Here is a 17,490-nt window from a genome sequence, read left to right as displayed (position 1 = left end):
AAAAAAGGGAGGAGGGATGACCTGGGCAACTATAGGCCCATCAGTCTTACCTCAATCCTAGGGAAACTCTTTGAGAAGATAATTATGGAGCACATCTGCGATGAGCCAGCCTCAGGGATGATGCTCAAGGGCAACCAGCATGGTTTCATTAGGGGCAGGTCCTGTCAGACCAATCTGATTGCCTTTTATAATCAGGTCACAAAAGCCTTGGATGCAGGTGTCGCCGTGGATGTAGTATTTCTGGACTTCAGCAAGGCCTTTGACACCATCTCCCACCCCATCCTCATTAAAACACTAGGCAACTGTGGCATTGGTGCCTACCCAGTCAGATGAATTGCAGATTGGCTCAAGGGTCATACTCAGAGGGTGGTGGTGGACAGGTCATATTTGACCTGGGGGGGAAGTGGGCAGTGGAGTCCCCCAGGGCTCGGTCCTTGGGCTCGCACTGTTCAATTTCTTTATCAGCGATTTGGAAGATGGGGTGAAAAGCAACCTGTTTAAATTTGCTGATGATACCAAAATTTGGGGCGAGGTGAGCATGCTAGTAGGGAGGGAAAGATTGCAACAAGACCTGGATAGGTTACAGGGGTGAGCTAACAAAAACAGGATGCATTTCAATACTGACAAGTGCAGGGTGCTGCACTTGGGCAGTAGTAACCAGCAGCGCACTTATAAGATGGGAAACTCCCTTCTTGAGAGCACGGAGGCAGAAAGGATTTTGGAGTCCTTATTGACTCCAAGATGAACATGGGCTAACAATGCAAGGTCGCAGTTGGCAGGGCTAATCGGACCTTGTTGTGCATCCACAGGTGCATCTCAAGCAGGGCCAAGGAGGTGATCCTCCCTCTCTACGTGACACTGATCAGGCCACAGCTGGAGTACTGTGTCCAGTTCTGTGCGCCCCACTTCAGGGGGGGTGTGGAGAACATTGAGAGGGTCCAGAGGAGGGCCACTCACATGATCGGGGGCAACAGGGCAGACCCTACAATGAGAGATTGCGGGACCTGAACCTGTTCAGCCTTCACAAGAGAAGGCTGAGGGGGGACCTGGTGACTGTCTATAAACTCACTAGGAGGGACCAGAAGGGTTTGGGAGAGACCTTGTTTCCCCTAGCGCCCCCTGGCATAACAAGGAATAACGGCCACAAGTTGTTGGAGAGTAGGTTTAGATTAGACATCCGTAAGAACTACTTCACGGTCAGGGTGGCTAGGAGCTGGAACCAACTTCCAAGGGAAGTGGTGCTGGCTCCTACCCTGGGGGTCTTTAAGAGGAGGCTTGTTGCCTACCTAGCTGGGATCATTTGAGCCCAGTTTTTTCTCCTGCCCAGGCAGGGGGTCGGACTTGAAGATCTACAAGATCCCTTCCGACCCGACTTCTATGATTCTATGATTCTATGAACTTCTACACCCAAACCCAGAATAATGAATTTTCATCCTACTGTGATATTCTCAGCTGAGAGTGATAATGAGGATGGATAACTAACTCAAACAGTATGAACTGATTTATTCACCTCAAAGTTCTCTTATTTTCCTTTTCCTGACATACCTGCTACTCTCTGCCAGGATTAACAGACCTACAGTATTGGAAAAAAAACTTGTATAGTGGTTTAATCTCAAATATTAGCACATGCCATTCATAGTACCAATGGGAAGGATATTGCATTCTTAGATACCAAGTGAGCAGTGGGTTGGAGGGATCTTGTGTGCGTGTAATATGGGCACAAAAATATCCTGAAAAGGATTCAAACAGAATTGACATAGAGGGCCTATGCAATTCCACTCTCCATATAAAGAGTCTAATTAATCCATCATATTTTAGTGTGTCTGTGGGAATGAAGCAGTGCAGATACCTCCAGCTGGCCCTTTGCACAAAGGAGTATTTTACCCACAAGGATTTCTAAACAAAGAATGGATCAGGAAGGATCACCATCCATGATCTGGGCACTGTTTGGGCTCATTCCAATGCCATTAATCATCATCTGGCAGGGGATGGCACTGCATGGGTAACACACGTCACTGCAAGACATCTTTCTGAAATGGTAGGAAATCTGGAACCTTTATGGAGTCATGCATGTCACACAGGATGCTTCACTGTACCAGAAAACTAGCCTGTAGCAGGACACTGAGGTGCCTGCTACTTGTGGAGTAGTAATGAAGAGGCACAGATGCAGGTTGCTACAACAACCTCTGGGAGTCAGTTGACCAGAATATAGGCTTGGCTCCTATATAAATCCCAGGCTTATCGCCCGGCAGGCAGTTCCCTGCCAGCGGCCATGGGGGAAGCAGCTCTCCCAGAGCAGGCAGAGGGGAGAAACCAGACTGCAGGTACAGCTTCGAGACTGGGGGGGAAGGATAGAGCACCCCTGATGTGGCGGGAATAATGTTATAGCTGAGTAGCTTGAATTTATGTTACAGCCCAAGGGCTTGTGTTTTGTTTCTTGTTGTATAAAACACTGGAGGTTTGGGTGAGGCTATTAGGGGCTGGAGGAGGCCTCATAGAGGAGGACCCTTGGCATTGTGGGAACCCCAGCCCCAGAGAGGGGACAGCGAGAAGCCCAGAGAGGGGGCACAAACCCGCGGTGCCAGCGAGGTGCAGTCTTAAAGGCTGGGGAGCTCTGGTGCAGCTGTGGTGCAGCGTTATTCTGGTTTTGGTTTTTTTTGTGGCCTGGGAGGTGGCAGGCTTGGGGTCATCTTCTGGGTTTGGCCTTGCGGCCCTCTGGACCAGGCTCGAGATTGGAGCAGGAGAAAGGGTCCCCGGGCCTCAAGACAATGGAAAAAGCTAGAGCCTTGAAGTCAAACCCTATTTGGTGGATTTAGATGGGGAGGCCTAGCTAGAGAAAATCAGGGGTCAGTCCCACATAGGGGAAGGGCCCCAACATATCCAATACAATAGGCAGCCTCCTGCTTGCAAGACCATCAAGATGTGGCAGACGAGTATAGGGCAGGACATAAGAACGTCGAAGAAGGATCCAGGGGTGCCCATGCAAGGCGCAGAGTACTAGGAAGATGGTGCTGGAAAGGGCGACCTATTACATAGCCCTAACTCTCTTGGTGTAACTGCTCTTCAGCTGCAAAGCCAAGGAAATACTCCTTCCTCTCCACTGCTGCCTTGCCCAAGCACTTCGGGGAAGGGACTGCTTCAGAATTTGTTTTACTATGCTCAGCATAACTGGGACCTGATGACTCTGTGGCTAATGTACTCAGTTTGCAGTACATTAGAAATAACAAGGCCCACAGTAAGTAGGTGTGCCCCTGTTCTACTTCCACTTGTCATGTGACTCATTGGATGGCTTGAGACAGCTCATTTAGCTGCTCAGCTTCAATTTTCTTCTGATGAAGCAGAAATAAAACTATATTCTTCAGCCTGGGAATTTGAAGGGAAGTATAATTGTGAGTGTTAATGCTAGGTAGAATATCCATAAGGACATGGAGTATTCCATGTATAATGCAACATACTTTGAAGCAGGGATCAAATCCAGACCTTTCAGGTGATGGCTCTAATCACTAGGCTGCAAAGTCATGCTCCCTTCCTCTTTTCTCTATGATAACATATTAATGAGGGCTCTGTCGCCTTCAATGGTAGAGGTTCCACAAGGCAGTCAGAGAAAAGAAAATGCAATGTTTTTACAACCTCCTGAATACTCCTATGGTCTACCACACTGTCACAAGTATTCTAACACTAATATCCTACAAAAAACACTTGTGGTCTTCTGGTAACGAAGGGATTCAGTCCAGACACCCCCTTTCAAAGCAGTGCAGGGGTGCAGCCAATGTATAATCTTCCCTGAGAGATTTCTGGAGTTTGGGGTATTATGTCCATAAGGATTTCTGAAGCAAGGAGGGATCCAAAAGGAAAACGAAGAGGCTGATACTGTGATGCAGAAAAGCTTTAATGCGAACAAGAAGGGCAGTGTACATTTGCAAAGGGAGAAGAATTTCAGCACAGGCGGCAGCCAATCTTCACTCCAAGAGGATGACAGTGTCCATACAAGACGTTCCTCCTTTAGGCCTCTGGCTGCCAGGATTGGCAATCATGTCAAATGGGAAAGTCACGACAGAGGCAGGAGCAAAGTGGAGATTCCCTTGGGTCAGACAGTGAAGGTGAAGTGGAACATGAGAAAGACACATGCGGGCTTGATTCAAGGAGGTGCTGAGCGCTTACATCTCCCATGAATTAACACAGGGGCTGCAGGTGCTCAGCACTCTGGATCCCCTTGCCCACGAGCGCGCCCGGCAATCCATTTCTGGCTCTTGGTGTAATGCCTTGGCCTTGCTCTGGGCATGGCCCTGCTGAGTTTAGCATGGCCCGCAGCTTCCAGAGAGGGACCTGTTGTACCGACGGTAAGAAAAAGGTCTGCAGTATCCAGAGCCAAATCCCGAATAGCCAGAGCCGCACAATCCCCCATAACTGCTCAAGCTACGGGAGCCATAGCAGCCCCCATAGCTCCCATAGCCCAGACCATCCCCATAACAAAGACCCCCACTGTAACCCAGACTGCCTCCGTAACCAAGACCAAGACCATAACCAAGGCCGCCCCTGTAACCAAGGCCAACACCATAACCTACATCACTCCCGTATCCCAGAGCTCCCCCGGAAACCAGAGCTCCCCCTGATCCCCCAGAAACCAGAGCTCCCTCTGATCCCCCATAGCCCAGGTAGCCTCTGGGGCTGTAGCCAACTGCTGGGACCCCTGCAGAGCCCACAACACTGTCTTGTGGGTAGTTGCTGAGGATTGGGCCTGGGACGGTCACCACAGCAGGCGGCGGCTGGATCAGCACTCTGGAGGCAGGGCACTGTCTAACGCAGAGCCCGTTCCAGCTGTCAGCAATGGGTCTCGGGCACGCCACGGCACCTGGGGTGTAGCACTCATTGTAGCAGGACATCGTGGTGGGGTGGAGCTCAGCCTGCAAGCCAGCACCGAGGAGCAGACAAAAAGGAATGAGCAAGCGCCAGGGGAAAAAATCTTTCCTAGCAAGCCCATCAGGACCAGACCCACCACTGTAGTTGGGGACATGCATGGCCAGCCAGGCATGCTGGTAGCAAGAGTGGCAGGAGGGGCAGGAGATTGACAAGCTCATCCCCTAGCTGACGGGGAAACCTGGACCCCCAGTTCCACTTGCTGCTCTTCCTCACCCTTCACTCTCAGGCCTTTCTGAAACAGCTCCGTGCAACTCTTCCTCCAAGCTCCAGCTTCCCATCTCATTTCCTTTCACACAACTGAAATCATCAATAAACCCTCCCTTGTTCCTGAACGGATCGCTGAACAGAGCTGCGGGTTCCTAACGTGGTGCAGCTCTCTGGCAGGGCCTCACGAATCTGGAGAGCATCTGATTTTTAGAGAAAATTCCCTCTGAATCTAAGTCCCTCCAGCCTGATCTCTGCACAATATCCAAGCCCAATTAGCACAAGGGCAAACAGTGCCCAGATGCCTACTAGCTTCGCCCACCCCAGTGACAAGTGTGCAGCCTGCAGCTCCCAAATGCAGAAGGCTTCTCTATGGAAAGAAACACCGTATCGTCACACACAACCACAGAGCCCCCATGCCAAAAGCAGCTCTACTCACAGCACCTTCCAGTACGAGTCCCCAACCAAGGAAGAGCCCGAGTGGAATCAGACTCACCCAGTTCACCAAGGAAGAGTCAGGCGAGAGAAGCGGATGCAGGAGCCCAGGGCGCTGAGTGCTTTTATACACATCTCTGACCACTCACAGGAGCGGAGCACTCTTTTTTGCCTGAGGTCTTAATTAGTTATAAAACCAATGGGTTGGAGGACAGCTCAATTCTGCCTGATAAGCACTGCCACTCCCAGCCATTTAGGAAGGGTGTGGTGTGATGCCAAGGACCAGTCAGTCATCAGCATCCTTCCAGGGCCCACAGGCACACTTGGGTAAGGTCCCAAATCATCCATAGCTTTCTGGACAGACGGGCAGGACAAAAGGCACATATTCTTCAGGCCCCACTTGTGCCAACCAGAAGGGACTTAGTATGAAATATAAATGGTGCATAGACCATTGTCAGAGCCCTAAACACTAGGTGCATTTCATTCAGTGGTGATGAGAAACCCTGTTCCAGAGGAAAGTTTCTGCTGTGACCAGACTGTTTCCAACCTGGGCTCAGAGGAGTCATCAAAGCCAGCAGGAGAGAGCTCACCTTCCATGGGCTTGCCTTTGACTTGTCCTGGAAGGAACCAGCAGGGGGAAGGAAACTGAAGGGAGTTCTATCAAAAATGTCACATATAAATTACACTAATACAGGCTTTGACCATTGCTTTTGGAGGGCTCCAGCGTGCCCCGTTTGAGACATCTATGCCACCATCGCTGTTTTTTTAAAATGTGAAATTCCAGTGAAGTTTCTAGTACTAGGAAGGAAGGATAGAAGGAAACATTCAAGTGTCCTCAGGACTCTTGATTACAGGTCTAGGGTCATAGGAATCATCAACATGGCCAGAGTTGCTTCAGAAGAATTGTAGCATGGGAGTAGCATAAGGCACATAAGGAGGGAAACTATAAAGTAAATTAATAGATTGAAATCAGAGAGACCAAATGTACCTTGTTTTCTTTTTCCCTATTGTGATGGCTGCTTTGAATAAAACATTGGCCTAGCCAAACAATAAGCCACTTTGGGGCTGGTTGGAAATAGCAAGGTGTAGATGGTAATAGATTTAAAGGGGAATGGCTGAACAGGGTTCTGGATGTGTCTAAGCTCATCCAGGGAGTCTATTCATAACCTCAGCTCCAAAATTTTCAAAATGATGAATGATTTCATTGGTGTCTCACCTGAGAAGTCTAAGGTCAGTATTGAGCACTCATCTTCTGAAAAAGAACAAAAGAGAGGGGGGAAAGGTGGAAAAAACAAGGAAAGCACAAAAAAAGGAACAACAGGAAAAAAAAAGCCCTCAGGAGAGATAAAGGGGGAAAATGTGATAACTCTGCAGGTCAACTTGTTTATGAATCTGTTCCATGTCTATTAAAAATGTTGCAATGTTTAAACATTAAATTATGGCTCAATTATGAGGTGCCTGTTTTGTGCCTTTGAAGTGTCTTTGGAAAATTCCTCAGGCCTTAACACTTAACACATCAGGGATGCTCTGACACTTCTTGAGGAGAAGGACTTTTAAACTGCTTCATAAACATTCATTAATGGTTCCTGGGTGTATTATTTTTATATTAAATGTACGCATCTGGATTTAAATCCCACAATATTATGCAATGGTATCACTTTATAGTGTGCATTGTCAAGGTCACTCCAGTCATTGGACTGAGCTTGGATGCCTGAAGGAAGGGGAAAGGATGGATGATCAGAGGGTGAAGTCTTGAGACTTGGAGAAGTTAAAATAGTTTTTCAGAAGCAACTACAAGGACTGGGGGCTCCTGACTTGAGACACATGGAAGTGGCCTGGTTTTCAGAGGAGATGGGGGCTCAGCACTCTTGTTTTAAAAGCGGACCTCAACTTTTTTGCTTTCACAGTTAGAAACCCTTTAAAATCCAGTGGGTCTCCAGATGGAAACCCACGTTGCTAAGCTGTCCTGAAAACCCCTGTGTCATTTTCCCATGCCTCCTGCTTTAACTCCCCAGACTATCCATCATCTTTCTGCCTCTACCGATCAGATCTAAATCCATAAGGGTGTTGGAAATGACTGACAGTCAAAGAAATTTTGACTTTAGGTAGGTAACTTACTAAATAAATGCACAGACATTCCATACAAGTCTTGTAAAACACAGTACAAGTGGAAACAAGTCACTGACACAGTTAGTTGGAAAACGTGATTTATCATGGAGAGGGAAACACTCATTCAATGCAAACTGCCAGAGTATCAGTAGGTGCATCTACATGAGACACAAAATGCACAGTAGACTTATTCTACTGCATATTATGTGTTATAGCAAAAGCTGGGCTAATGATCAGAATTAGTCAACTGTGCATTAGCATCACTAAAAAGGCATGCGCTGGTGCTACTGTGCAGTAGTGCTATTGAGTTAGTACCGCAGTTATTCCAAGTACTAAACTTACTTATTCCAGGTACAAAACTTAATGTGCAGTAACTATGGTGCATTAATGCATGTGTAGATGTGCCCATGGAAGAAGGGCAGATTTTTACCAGCTGAGGATATGACCCATAATCCTTACAAGGGCTGTTAAAAAAAATAAAGAATGACATTGTTAATAAACACCAAGTAATTGTGAATTGCAGAGTTATAAATCATAATCAGATTATGGAAGTGACCTTGACTTAATATATTACGGTAGGGCTTTCATAACACAGGTCTGTCTAAATCCAGGGGCATATTTCTAATATAACAACAACCTAACACTGCATTTACAAACCACTAATGAGCATTCACTAATGAAGTGATTTTAAAGTTCTTATCCTCAAGAAGCATCTGGACATACCGGATAAGATTAGTGTTCAGGAGCATCCCAAAGGCACCAATAACGTTCAAAAAGGCACATCATGATTTAGAGATCACTTACAACAGGCGAGTTTCAGCAGTGCTGCCCCTAACAATTATAAAACTATGAAACAGGAAATGCATAAATAAATGAAGGAGGCTGCACTCTGATTTTGCCTCTACATTTTTTTCATGACGGTGTTGCCCCCCCTTAATTTTTTTACAATTTCCTCACTTTTCCCGATTTTAGGGACAAGCTCAACACAGTCTCAGGGGGAGAGACGCAAACCAACCAAAAACTTCAAACCACAGAGCACTACTTTTTGGTGTCTCCTCTTTTGAGTACACTAATCTCCATTGTGAACTCAAAAAAAGAGACACCAAAAATCACTAGACATTTAGAAACTCGCGGCTTCTTGTTCAGTTATTGCCTCTTGCAATGATCTTGGGTAAAACAACGATCTCTTTCCTTGTTAGTGTGTACACCAGCTATGTTCAGCTCAGACAGTTCACATTAAACCCACCACTTTCCATAGCAACTCAAAGTGAGGGGAACCAGTAGCCAGCTTTGCTGGACTTGCTGGTGTCTTCATTAGGATTCCAAGAGTTCCTTGCAGCTTCCAACCACTCAGAACTCAGTTTCCTCTTGGGTTGTGTGCAGAATTGCCTATTTCACACTAAGGAGCCCTTCTTATCTATCAAGTGCATAATAAATCTGTTTCCCAGATTACTGGGGTCTGTCTACACTGAAGCTGACTGGCTCAGATCCCTTACCTCATATATAGTAGCAGAGTAGCTAAGACAGCACATACCTTGGTGTAGGCTAGCTTACTGACCTGCTGCAGGAAGTCCTCAATCTAAGTCTACCGTGACTGAGCCAAACAGAATAAAAAGCCATTTTGGTCATTCGCCTTGTAAATTCTTAATCCCCTTTACAGTTTACTCTCCTTCTAAATCTCACAGTTTTCCAAACCAGGCTGCACCACTGCTGGTTGGAAATGTTCCCAAAGCAAATCCTACTGAAACCACAATGACCTTACCCACAATTCCTACACTTTGCCAATGCATCCTTTGTGTCCTATGCTCCATTCCTAGCAATAGGCTCTTGGTTTAGATAGTGCATGTTGTTTTAAAACAGTGGTGAGATGGTGGGGGTTGTCTCAAACTGGTGGTAGTGGAGTCCTCCAGCAGCAATGGTCAGAGCTGCCATTCATTTGATTTGTGTGTGGTACTCATTCCAGCACCAACATGGATGACTGCCATTTCTCTTAAGATCCCTGCTGGGATCTGACATGGGCATTGTGCTGAGCACTGTAGATTTGGTGCCTTCCAGATGAAACATAAACCAGGACTACAAGTTAATATTTGATAGGACTCCCCACTGTTTCTTTCCCCTACTAGGATCTTCCAGGTGAAGTCAGAGGCAATCCTGAAGCAGGTCAACCCTCTCCTGTGGGCTGTTATGGTTGCTCCAGAACCATGACTCAAAAACGCTGGTAACAAAGCGAACCTTTTGTCAAACCCCTGTTTTTGATCCCAGGTAAGTAAAATGCAAGCAGGATTCTGGGCTCCCACAATATCCCATATAAACCCTCTTCAGTAGGCTCAAGTGGGATCTAAAGAATGCATACTCCTTCTGCACTTGTGTTGAGACTGGTCGTAGGCCACCTTACCCAGGCGTGCCTGTGGGCCCTGGAAGGATGCTGATGACTGACTGGTCCTTGGCATCACACCACACCCTTCCTAAATGGCTGGGAGTGGCAGTGCTTATCAGGCAGAATTGAGCTGTCCTCCAACCCATTGGTTTTATAACTAATTAAGACCTCAGGCAAAAAAGAGTGCTCCGCTCCTGTGAGTGGTCAGAGATGTGTATAAAAGCACTCAGCGCCCTGGGCTCCTGCATCCGCTTCTCTCGCCTGACTCTTCCTAGGTGAACTGGGTGAGTCTGATTCCACTCGGGCTCTTCCTTGGTTGGGGACTCGTACTGGAAGGTGCTGTGAGTAGAGCTGCTTTTGGCATGGGGGCTCTGTGGTTGTGTGTGACGATACGGTGTTTCTTTCCATAGAGAAGCCTTCTGCATTTGGGAGCTGCAGGCTGCACACTTGTCACTGGGGTGGGCGAAGCTAGTAGGCATCTGGGCACTGTTTGCCCTTGTGCTAATTGGGCTTGGATATTGTGCAGAGATCAGGCTGGAGGGACTTAGATTCAGAGGGAATTTTCTCTAAAAATCAGATGCTCTCCAGATTCGTGAGGCCCTGCCAGAGAGCTGCACCACGTTAGGAACCCGCAGCTCTGTTCAGCGATCCGTTCAGGAACAAGGGAGGGTTTATTGATGATTTCAGTTGTGTGAAAGGAAATGAGATGGGAAGCTGGAGCTTGGAGGAAGAGTTGCACGGAGCTGTTTCAGAAAGGCCTGAGAGTGAAGGGTGAGGAAGAGCAGCAAGTGGAACTGGGGGTCCAGGTTTCCCCGTCAGCTAGGGGATGAGCTTGTCAATCTCCTGCCCCTCCTGCCACTCTTGCTACCAGCATGCCTGGCTGGCCATGCATGTCCCCAACTACAGTGGTGGGTCTGGTCCTGATGGGCTTGCTAGGAAAGATTTTTTCCCCTGGCGCTTGCTCATTCCTTTTTGTCTGCTCCTCGGTGCTGGCTTGCAGGCTGAGCTCCACCCCACCACGATGTCCTGCTACAATGAGTGCTACACCCCAGGTGCCGTGGCGTGCCCGAGACCCATTGCTGACAGCTGGAACGGGCTCTGCGTTAGACAGTGCCCTGCCTCCAGAGTGCTGATCCAGCCGCCGCCTGCTGTGGTGACCGTCCCAGGCCCAATCCTCAGCAACTACCCACAAGACAGTGTTGTGGGCTCTGCAGGGGTCCCAGCAGTTGGCTACAGCCCCAGAGGCTACCTGGGCTATGGGGGATCAGAGGGAGCTCTGGTTTCTGGGGGATCAGGGGGAGCTCTGGTTTCCGGGGGAGCTCTGGGATACGGGAGTGATGTAGGTTATGGTGTTGGCCTTGGTTACAGGGGCGGCCTTGGTTATGGTCTTGGTCTTGGTTACGGAGGCAGTCTGGGTTACAGTGGGGGTCTTTGTTATGGGGATGGTCTGGGCTATGGGAGCTATGGGGGCTGCTATGGCTCCCGTAGCTTGAGCAGTTATGGGGGATTGTGCGGCTCTGGCTATTCGGGATTTGGCTCTGGATACTGCAGACCTTTTTCTTACCGTCGGTACAACAGGTCCCTCTCTGGAAGCTGCGGGCCATGCTAAACTCAGCAGGGCCATGCCCAGAGCAAGGCCAAGGCATTACACCAAGAGCCAGAAATGGATTGCCGGGCGCGCTCGTGGGCAAGGGGATCCAGAGTGCTGAGCACCTGCAGCCCCTGTGTTAATTCATGGGAGATGTAAGCGCTCAGCACCTCCTTGAATCAAGCCCGCATGTGTCTTTCTCATGTTCCACTTCACCTTCACTGTCTGACCCAAGGGAATCTCCACTTTGCTCCTGCCTCTGTCGTGACTTTCCCATTTGACATGATTGCCAATCCTGGCAGCCAGAGGCCTGAAGGAGGAACGTCTTGTATGGACACTGTCATCCTCTTGGAGTGAAGATTGGCTGCCGCCTGTGCTGAAATTCTTCTCCCTTTGCAAATGTACACTGCCCTTCTTGTTCGCATTAAAGCTTTTCTGCATCGCAGTATCAGCCTCTTGGTTTTCCTTCCATAGATTTCATAGATTTTTAGGGTCGGAAGGGACCTTGGAAAATCATAGAGTCTGACCCCATGCCCTAGGGCAGGAATGTGTGCTGGTGTCAGATGACCTCAGGCAGGTGTTTGTCCAGTCTCCTCTTAAAGACCCCAAAAGTAGGGGAGAGCACCACCTCCCTTGGAAGGCCATTCCAGATTGGCAACCCTCACCATAAAGACGTTTTTCCTAATGTCTAATCTGAATCTGCCCTCTGTCTGTTTGTGGTCTTTGTTTCTAGTTACTCCAAGGGGTACCCTGCTAAACAGAGTATTTCCTATTCCTTGCTGCCCCGCCGCCCCCGATGAATTTGTAGACAGCCACCAGGTCCCCTCTCAGCCTTCCCTTGTGGAGGCTGAAGACATCCAGGTCCCTCAGTCTCTCCCCATAGGCCCTTTCCTGCAGGCCCCTAACCATTCAAGTGGCCCTCCTTTGGATGTTCTCAAGGTCATCTCAAGGTTTAAGTGTGGCACCCAAAACTACATGCAGTACTCCAGCTGTGGCCTTACCAATGCCACATAGCGGGGAAGTATCACCTCTCTAGACCTGTTTGTGATGCACCTGTTAATACATGATAGAGTGTGGTTAGCTCTATTGATCACTTTGTCACACTGTTGACTTACATTCATCTTTGAATCAACTATGACTCCAAGTTCCCTTTCTGCTGCTGTGCTGTTTAGAAGTTCATCCCTCAATTGCTATGTGTGCTGGTGATTCCTTCTTCCTAGGTGCAGCACTCTGCACTTATCTTTCTTGAACTGCATCCTGTTTTGTTCTGTGTACCTTTCCACCCTGTGCAAATCCACCTGGATCTGTTCCCTACCCTCCAATGTGTCTAATTTGCCCCATCATTTGCTGTCATCTGCAGATTTGGACAGAGTACTCTCGATACCCTCATCCAAATCACTGATGAAGATCCATCCTTGACCCAAGGAATCCATCCTTGGCTCAGAAATCCTGTGGGTGAAAAATACTCCAAACTCCAGAAATCTATCAGAGAAGAGTACAGGTCACCTGCACTCCCTCTATGCCCTAAAAGAGGGTGTCTTGAATGAAACCCTTCATTACCAGAAGGCACCAAATGTCTATAGTAGGAGTGCCAGTGTACCTGTGACAGTCTGATAGACCCTAGTGATGTTCAAGAGGATGTAAAACATTGCCTTCCCTTTTGTCCCTGGTCTCCCTTTTCGAACCTCTGCCATTGAAGGGGACAGAGCCCTCATTAATATGCCATCAGAGAGAAAAGAGGAAGGGAGCATGACTTTGCAGCCTAGTGATTAGAGCCATCACCTGAGAGGTCTGGGTTTGATCCCTGCTCCAAGGCATGTTGCATTATACATGAAACACTCCACGACCCGACAAAAATTCTACCTAACATGAACAACTGCAATTATACTTCCCTTCAGATTCCCAGGCTGAAGAATATAGTTTTATTTCAGCTTCATCAGAGGAAAATTTAAGCTGAGTGGCTATATGAGCTGCCTCAGGCCATCTGATGAGTCACATAACAAGTGGAAGTAGAACAGGGGCACACCTACTTACTGTGGGCCTCGTTATTTGTAATGTGCTGTAAGTGAGAAGCCACAGGGTCATCAGGTCCTGGTTGTGCTGAACACGGGAAAATGAATACTGAAGCAGCAATGGAGAGGAAGGAGTATTTTCTTGGCTTTGTAGCTGTAGATCAGGCACACCCAGAGTTAGGGCTAGGTTTCTGGTACAGTGAAGAACTCTGGGTCATATCCATGACTCTTCAAAAAATGTTCTAGGTTTCTTGCCATCACAGAAAGATGTCTTGCCATGACCTGCACTACCCAGTATGTTCCTCTCAGGTCAGAGCAGTGGACTCTTCGGAAGCAAGTCTTGTTGCGAGCTGTTGGGTAGTCACCAGGAATGGACGTGCACTTTTACGTCCTTATGATGTCCACTGGCCCCTCAGGGAGGTTACAGCCCGCTTCTAATCGGCCTATGTGGAGTCAGTGCCCTCTCTTCTTTCCTGCCATGACTTTGTGTTTACGGAATATTGATGAGAGGGAGGTGGTGACTACCTGCCTCCACCTAGACCCACCACCAGGCTCCACCTGACTCCGGAAGCCTTGAGGAGGGAGTGGCTGAAAGGACTAGCCAGAAAGAATTTTCCTTCTCATTTTTCTTTTTTTTTCTATGTTTCCTTTTTCCTTTTTTTCCTCTGAGTCTGCCAGGCAGTCCAATCCCGAGGGCAACTGGGCTGCTATTACTGCTTCAGGGCTCGTTGGGGCTTCACTTGGCTCCAGGCTGTCCCTGCGCTCTCTGCTGATTGCCGCTGTGCTTGGTTTAATTGGCGGTACGACCGCTTAACAAGTGGTGGGGCTCCTGATGTCAGTTGAAGGGTAGGAGGGGAGGTCGTCCCTGTCCTCCTCACTCTGGCCCAACTCAGCTCCCCTACCCCTGGGTCCAGTGGTGGGGATCTTCGGGCAGGGGCAGATAGGGAGCTCCCACTGCAGCATGGAGATCTCTGCCAGGTGAAGTTTGCCTTCCTGGTCAGGGTTGAGCCCCAGGTGAGTATCTTTCAAATCCTCATAGGAGCTCATACACAGTTCTGGGGGATCTTCTTGTTTAGGTGGTTTATATTAGTGGTTTTCAACATGTAGTTCATGGAAACCTGGGGTCCCCAAACTATGCCAAAGGGGTCTGCAAAATATTACTATGACCAATCAAAACTATGGAAATACCCACACTTACAGGTCAAAGGGGTCTGCACCTCCACTCAAAATTTCCAGCCAGGCCTGCACCTGTGTTTGAAAATTTTTAGTGATCCACAAATGAAAAAAAGTGGAACACTACTGGTTTACATGGTTCCAGAAACATGTGTAATTATGGCAGGTGATAAAGTTCTGGAACTTCAGAATCATCCCACAAATACTTTAGCTTTTATTCTTACATTTGGTACAACAGATCCCACTGTGGAAAGTTGTGGGACACGTGAACCAAAGGAGGAATATACACCAGACTAGGAACAATCAGGAAACATAAAAAAAAAAAAAATTCACTGCTTAGCTTCTCTGGGGCACATGATATATGAGGAGAGAATGCGGGAACTGGGCTTATTTAGTCTACACAAGAGAAGACTGAGGTGGGATTTGATAGCAGCCTTCAACTACCTCCACCCAAAGAAGATGGATCTGGACTGTTGTCAGTGGCAGCAGATGACAGAACAAGGAGCAATGGGCTCAAGCTGCAGCAAGGGAGGTTGAGGTTGGATATTAGGAAAAACTTTCTCACTGGTGAAGCACTGGAACAGGTTACTCAGCGAGGTGGTGGAGTCTCCATCCTTGGAGGTTCTTAAGGCTCAGATTGACAAAGCCTTGGCAGGATGGTTCTACTTAGGGCTGGTCATGCTTTGAGCAGGGGGTTGGACTAGATGTGACCTCCTGAGGTCTTTCCAACCCTGTTCTTCTGTGATTGTATGAGTCCCAGCAATTGACTTTAGCAGTGATAAACATTCCCCAAGACAATTAAAATTCATAGGAGCTGGGAGTGCCCTGCATCTCTGAAAACCAGGACTGCACATGTCCTTTTCAAGCTGTAGTCTAGATTTCTGATCTAATGGCTTTCTAAGTTCCCTGCTTATATTGTGCTTTCTCCTATTTGACACAAGGGTAAGTGAGTTAAAATGAGTGAAAACAGTTGTAGCTGCAGATAAAGTGGGGGAAAAGTATACCTAGGAAGCAGATGAACAGTTGTGGCATGTCTCTAAAAGCTGGATATAATGCTCTCTGCTCCATGTTATTTCTTCCTCCAGCTGTATGCATCAGTTCTCCTTTGCAATCAAATCATGCAACATCACGTTAGTGGTTTTCCTTTCCCCACCTTTAGCTGTAGGCAAATCACTGTGGGTTAAATTCCTTCCTGAACAGAGAGCTGTTATCAGGCCTATGTGCTACTCATATAGATGACCAATAGCAATATTGATTCATAGCCCTATATAGGGGCACATTTCTGATGCTATTGTGAAGGTCTTTGTTGCAGACAGGCAGTATCTTTGCATTCCAAATCAACCACAGGATGGAAATGAAATACCACATTTAAAATTACTTTCTCCACATACACAAAATTTCTTTGGGTTTCTGTAGGGCAGAAATATCCTACACAAAAAGTGATATTTATCTGTAAACTTTATAAGAACAGCCTTTCATGGCATGAGAAGGATGCCCGTAGTTTAATTTTTAAAATCTTAAGAATCTTTATAATGTTTGATGTACTCATCCACATCACCAAAGAATCCCACAGCCTCATTTCCTCATTCATTTATGAATAAGCTTCATTTTAGCTTTTAACACAAGATGACAGATATGGTTTAAGTTGTGCTCCTTTCCAAATCTTGATAAAGTTATAACCTCAGCTGAGACATGTTAAAGAAAACATATTGTCCAAAACATTCACTAACAGAATTAAAGTTGCTTCATTCTTTCGTCACCCCACATTAACAACCCCTGGCATACCACAAGTAGTCATGAGAGCCCCAGTTGAGCACCAGATTCACAAACTAACATGTACCTCTGTGCCCTGTTTGCTGCACTGTTACTTCAGGTGGTCTGTAGTCTTTAAGGATTTGTCTGAAGTCAGAAATGTTATCTGGTTTGCAACAGGTTCAGTTATTCCAAGTTAACAAGACCCACCTCCATTCAGCCTCTTCCCAATCCAGGCATAATCCAAGTCTTTGTTCCCCACTCCTGCACAACCTTACCCTGCCTCGTTGATGCAATCCTTCCCTCCATTACTTCCCTCTGAATAAGGATAAGATTTTACCCTTCCTGAGCACGTTTAGGTGAATGAAGAGAATGAAGAACAGCAATATGGGATATATCCCAAATTGTTTAGCGGTCATATTATGGAGAAAAAAATAACTCATAACAGTGGCCTAGTTAACTCTACCTCACTAAAGCTGCTTTTACTTTGAATCCCCTTGTATGTGAGGTCAACCGAACGGCAGTTTCAAAATATTTAAAAAACAATACCCATAAAATGTTTACATGACATTTTTAAAAGAATATTACTAACATATCTTACAGCTTTGTGGAAGGTAATTTTTTACAGGCTACATAATTAACCTTGGATTTGGAGTAGAGAAATATTATCAAGCAGAATGTAATTTCCACTGGAATCAACAATACTTGGTGACACCAAGTTGATCTGTACGTGTGAGTGCACAGCTAACACAACCGTGCACCATTGGTCCTACTTTACCTTTCAAGACATAGCTCAAACAGGTACACACACGCTCAGGTACATAGCCTCATGTCACACAGAAATTCAGTTCCAAAAGGAGTGAATAGTTAGATCACTGATAATACAGACAGGCATTAAACCTACCTTTTTCATGGTTCAT

General features: G+C 47.1%; 2 protein-coding genes across 4 annotated transcripts; one reads left to right on the top strand and one right to left on the bottom strand.

The window, feature by feature from the left end:
- Window positions 1–4,295: 4,295 nt before the first annotated feature.
- LOC149861065 (scale keratin-like) lies at window positions 4,296–4,883 on the bottom strand. Of its 2 annotated transcripts, XM_090051541.1 has the most exons (2): window positions 4,676–4,883; window positions 4,296–4,609 (listed from the first exon to the last, which is right to left on the bottom strand). In XM_090051541.1, the coding sequence occupies exons 1-2, from the start codon at window positions 4,881–4,883 to the stop codon at window positions 4,296–4,298; spliced, it is 522 nt and encodes a 173-aa protein (XP_089907667.1). The 2 variants fall into 2 exon arrangements, with proteins under 2 accessions (XP_089907667.1, XP_089907666.1); XM_090051540.1 differs by having other exon boundaries at window positions 4,296–4,883.
- A 6,183-nt stretch (window positions 4,884–11,066) lies between these two features.
- Window positions 11,067–11,654, top strand: LOC149861064 (scale keratin-like). 2 transcript variants are annotated; one of them, XM_090051515.1, is made up of 2 exons: window positions 11,067–11,274; window positions 11,341–11,654. In XM_090051515.1, exons 1-2 carry the CDS (start codon window positions 11,067–11,069, stop codon window positions 11,652–11,654), a joined length of 522 nt encoding a protein of 173 aa, XP_089907641.1. The 2 variants fall into 2 exon arrangements, with proteins under 2 accessions (XP_089907641.1, XP_089907640.1); XM_090051514.1 differs by having other exon boundaries at window positions 11,067–11,654.
- The last annotated feature ends 5,836 nt before the right edge of the window (window positions 11,655–17,490 follow it).

This window comes from Crocodylus siamensis, chromosome 6 (assembly GCF_052110815.1).
Source record: "Crocodylus siamensis isolate JL-2025a chromosome 6, ASM5211081v1, whole genome shotgun sequence".
Classification (NCBI taxonomy): Eukaryota; Metazoa; Chordata; order Crocodylia; family Crocodylidae; genus Crocodylus; species Crocodylus siamensis.
Note: the sequence above shows the minus strand (reverse complement) of the source record. Positions and strands in the feature narration are given on the sequence as shown.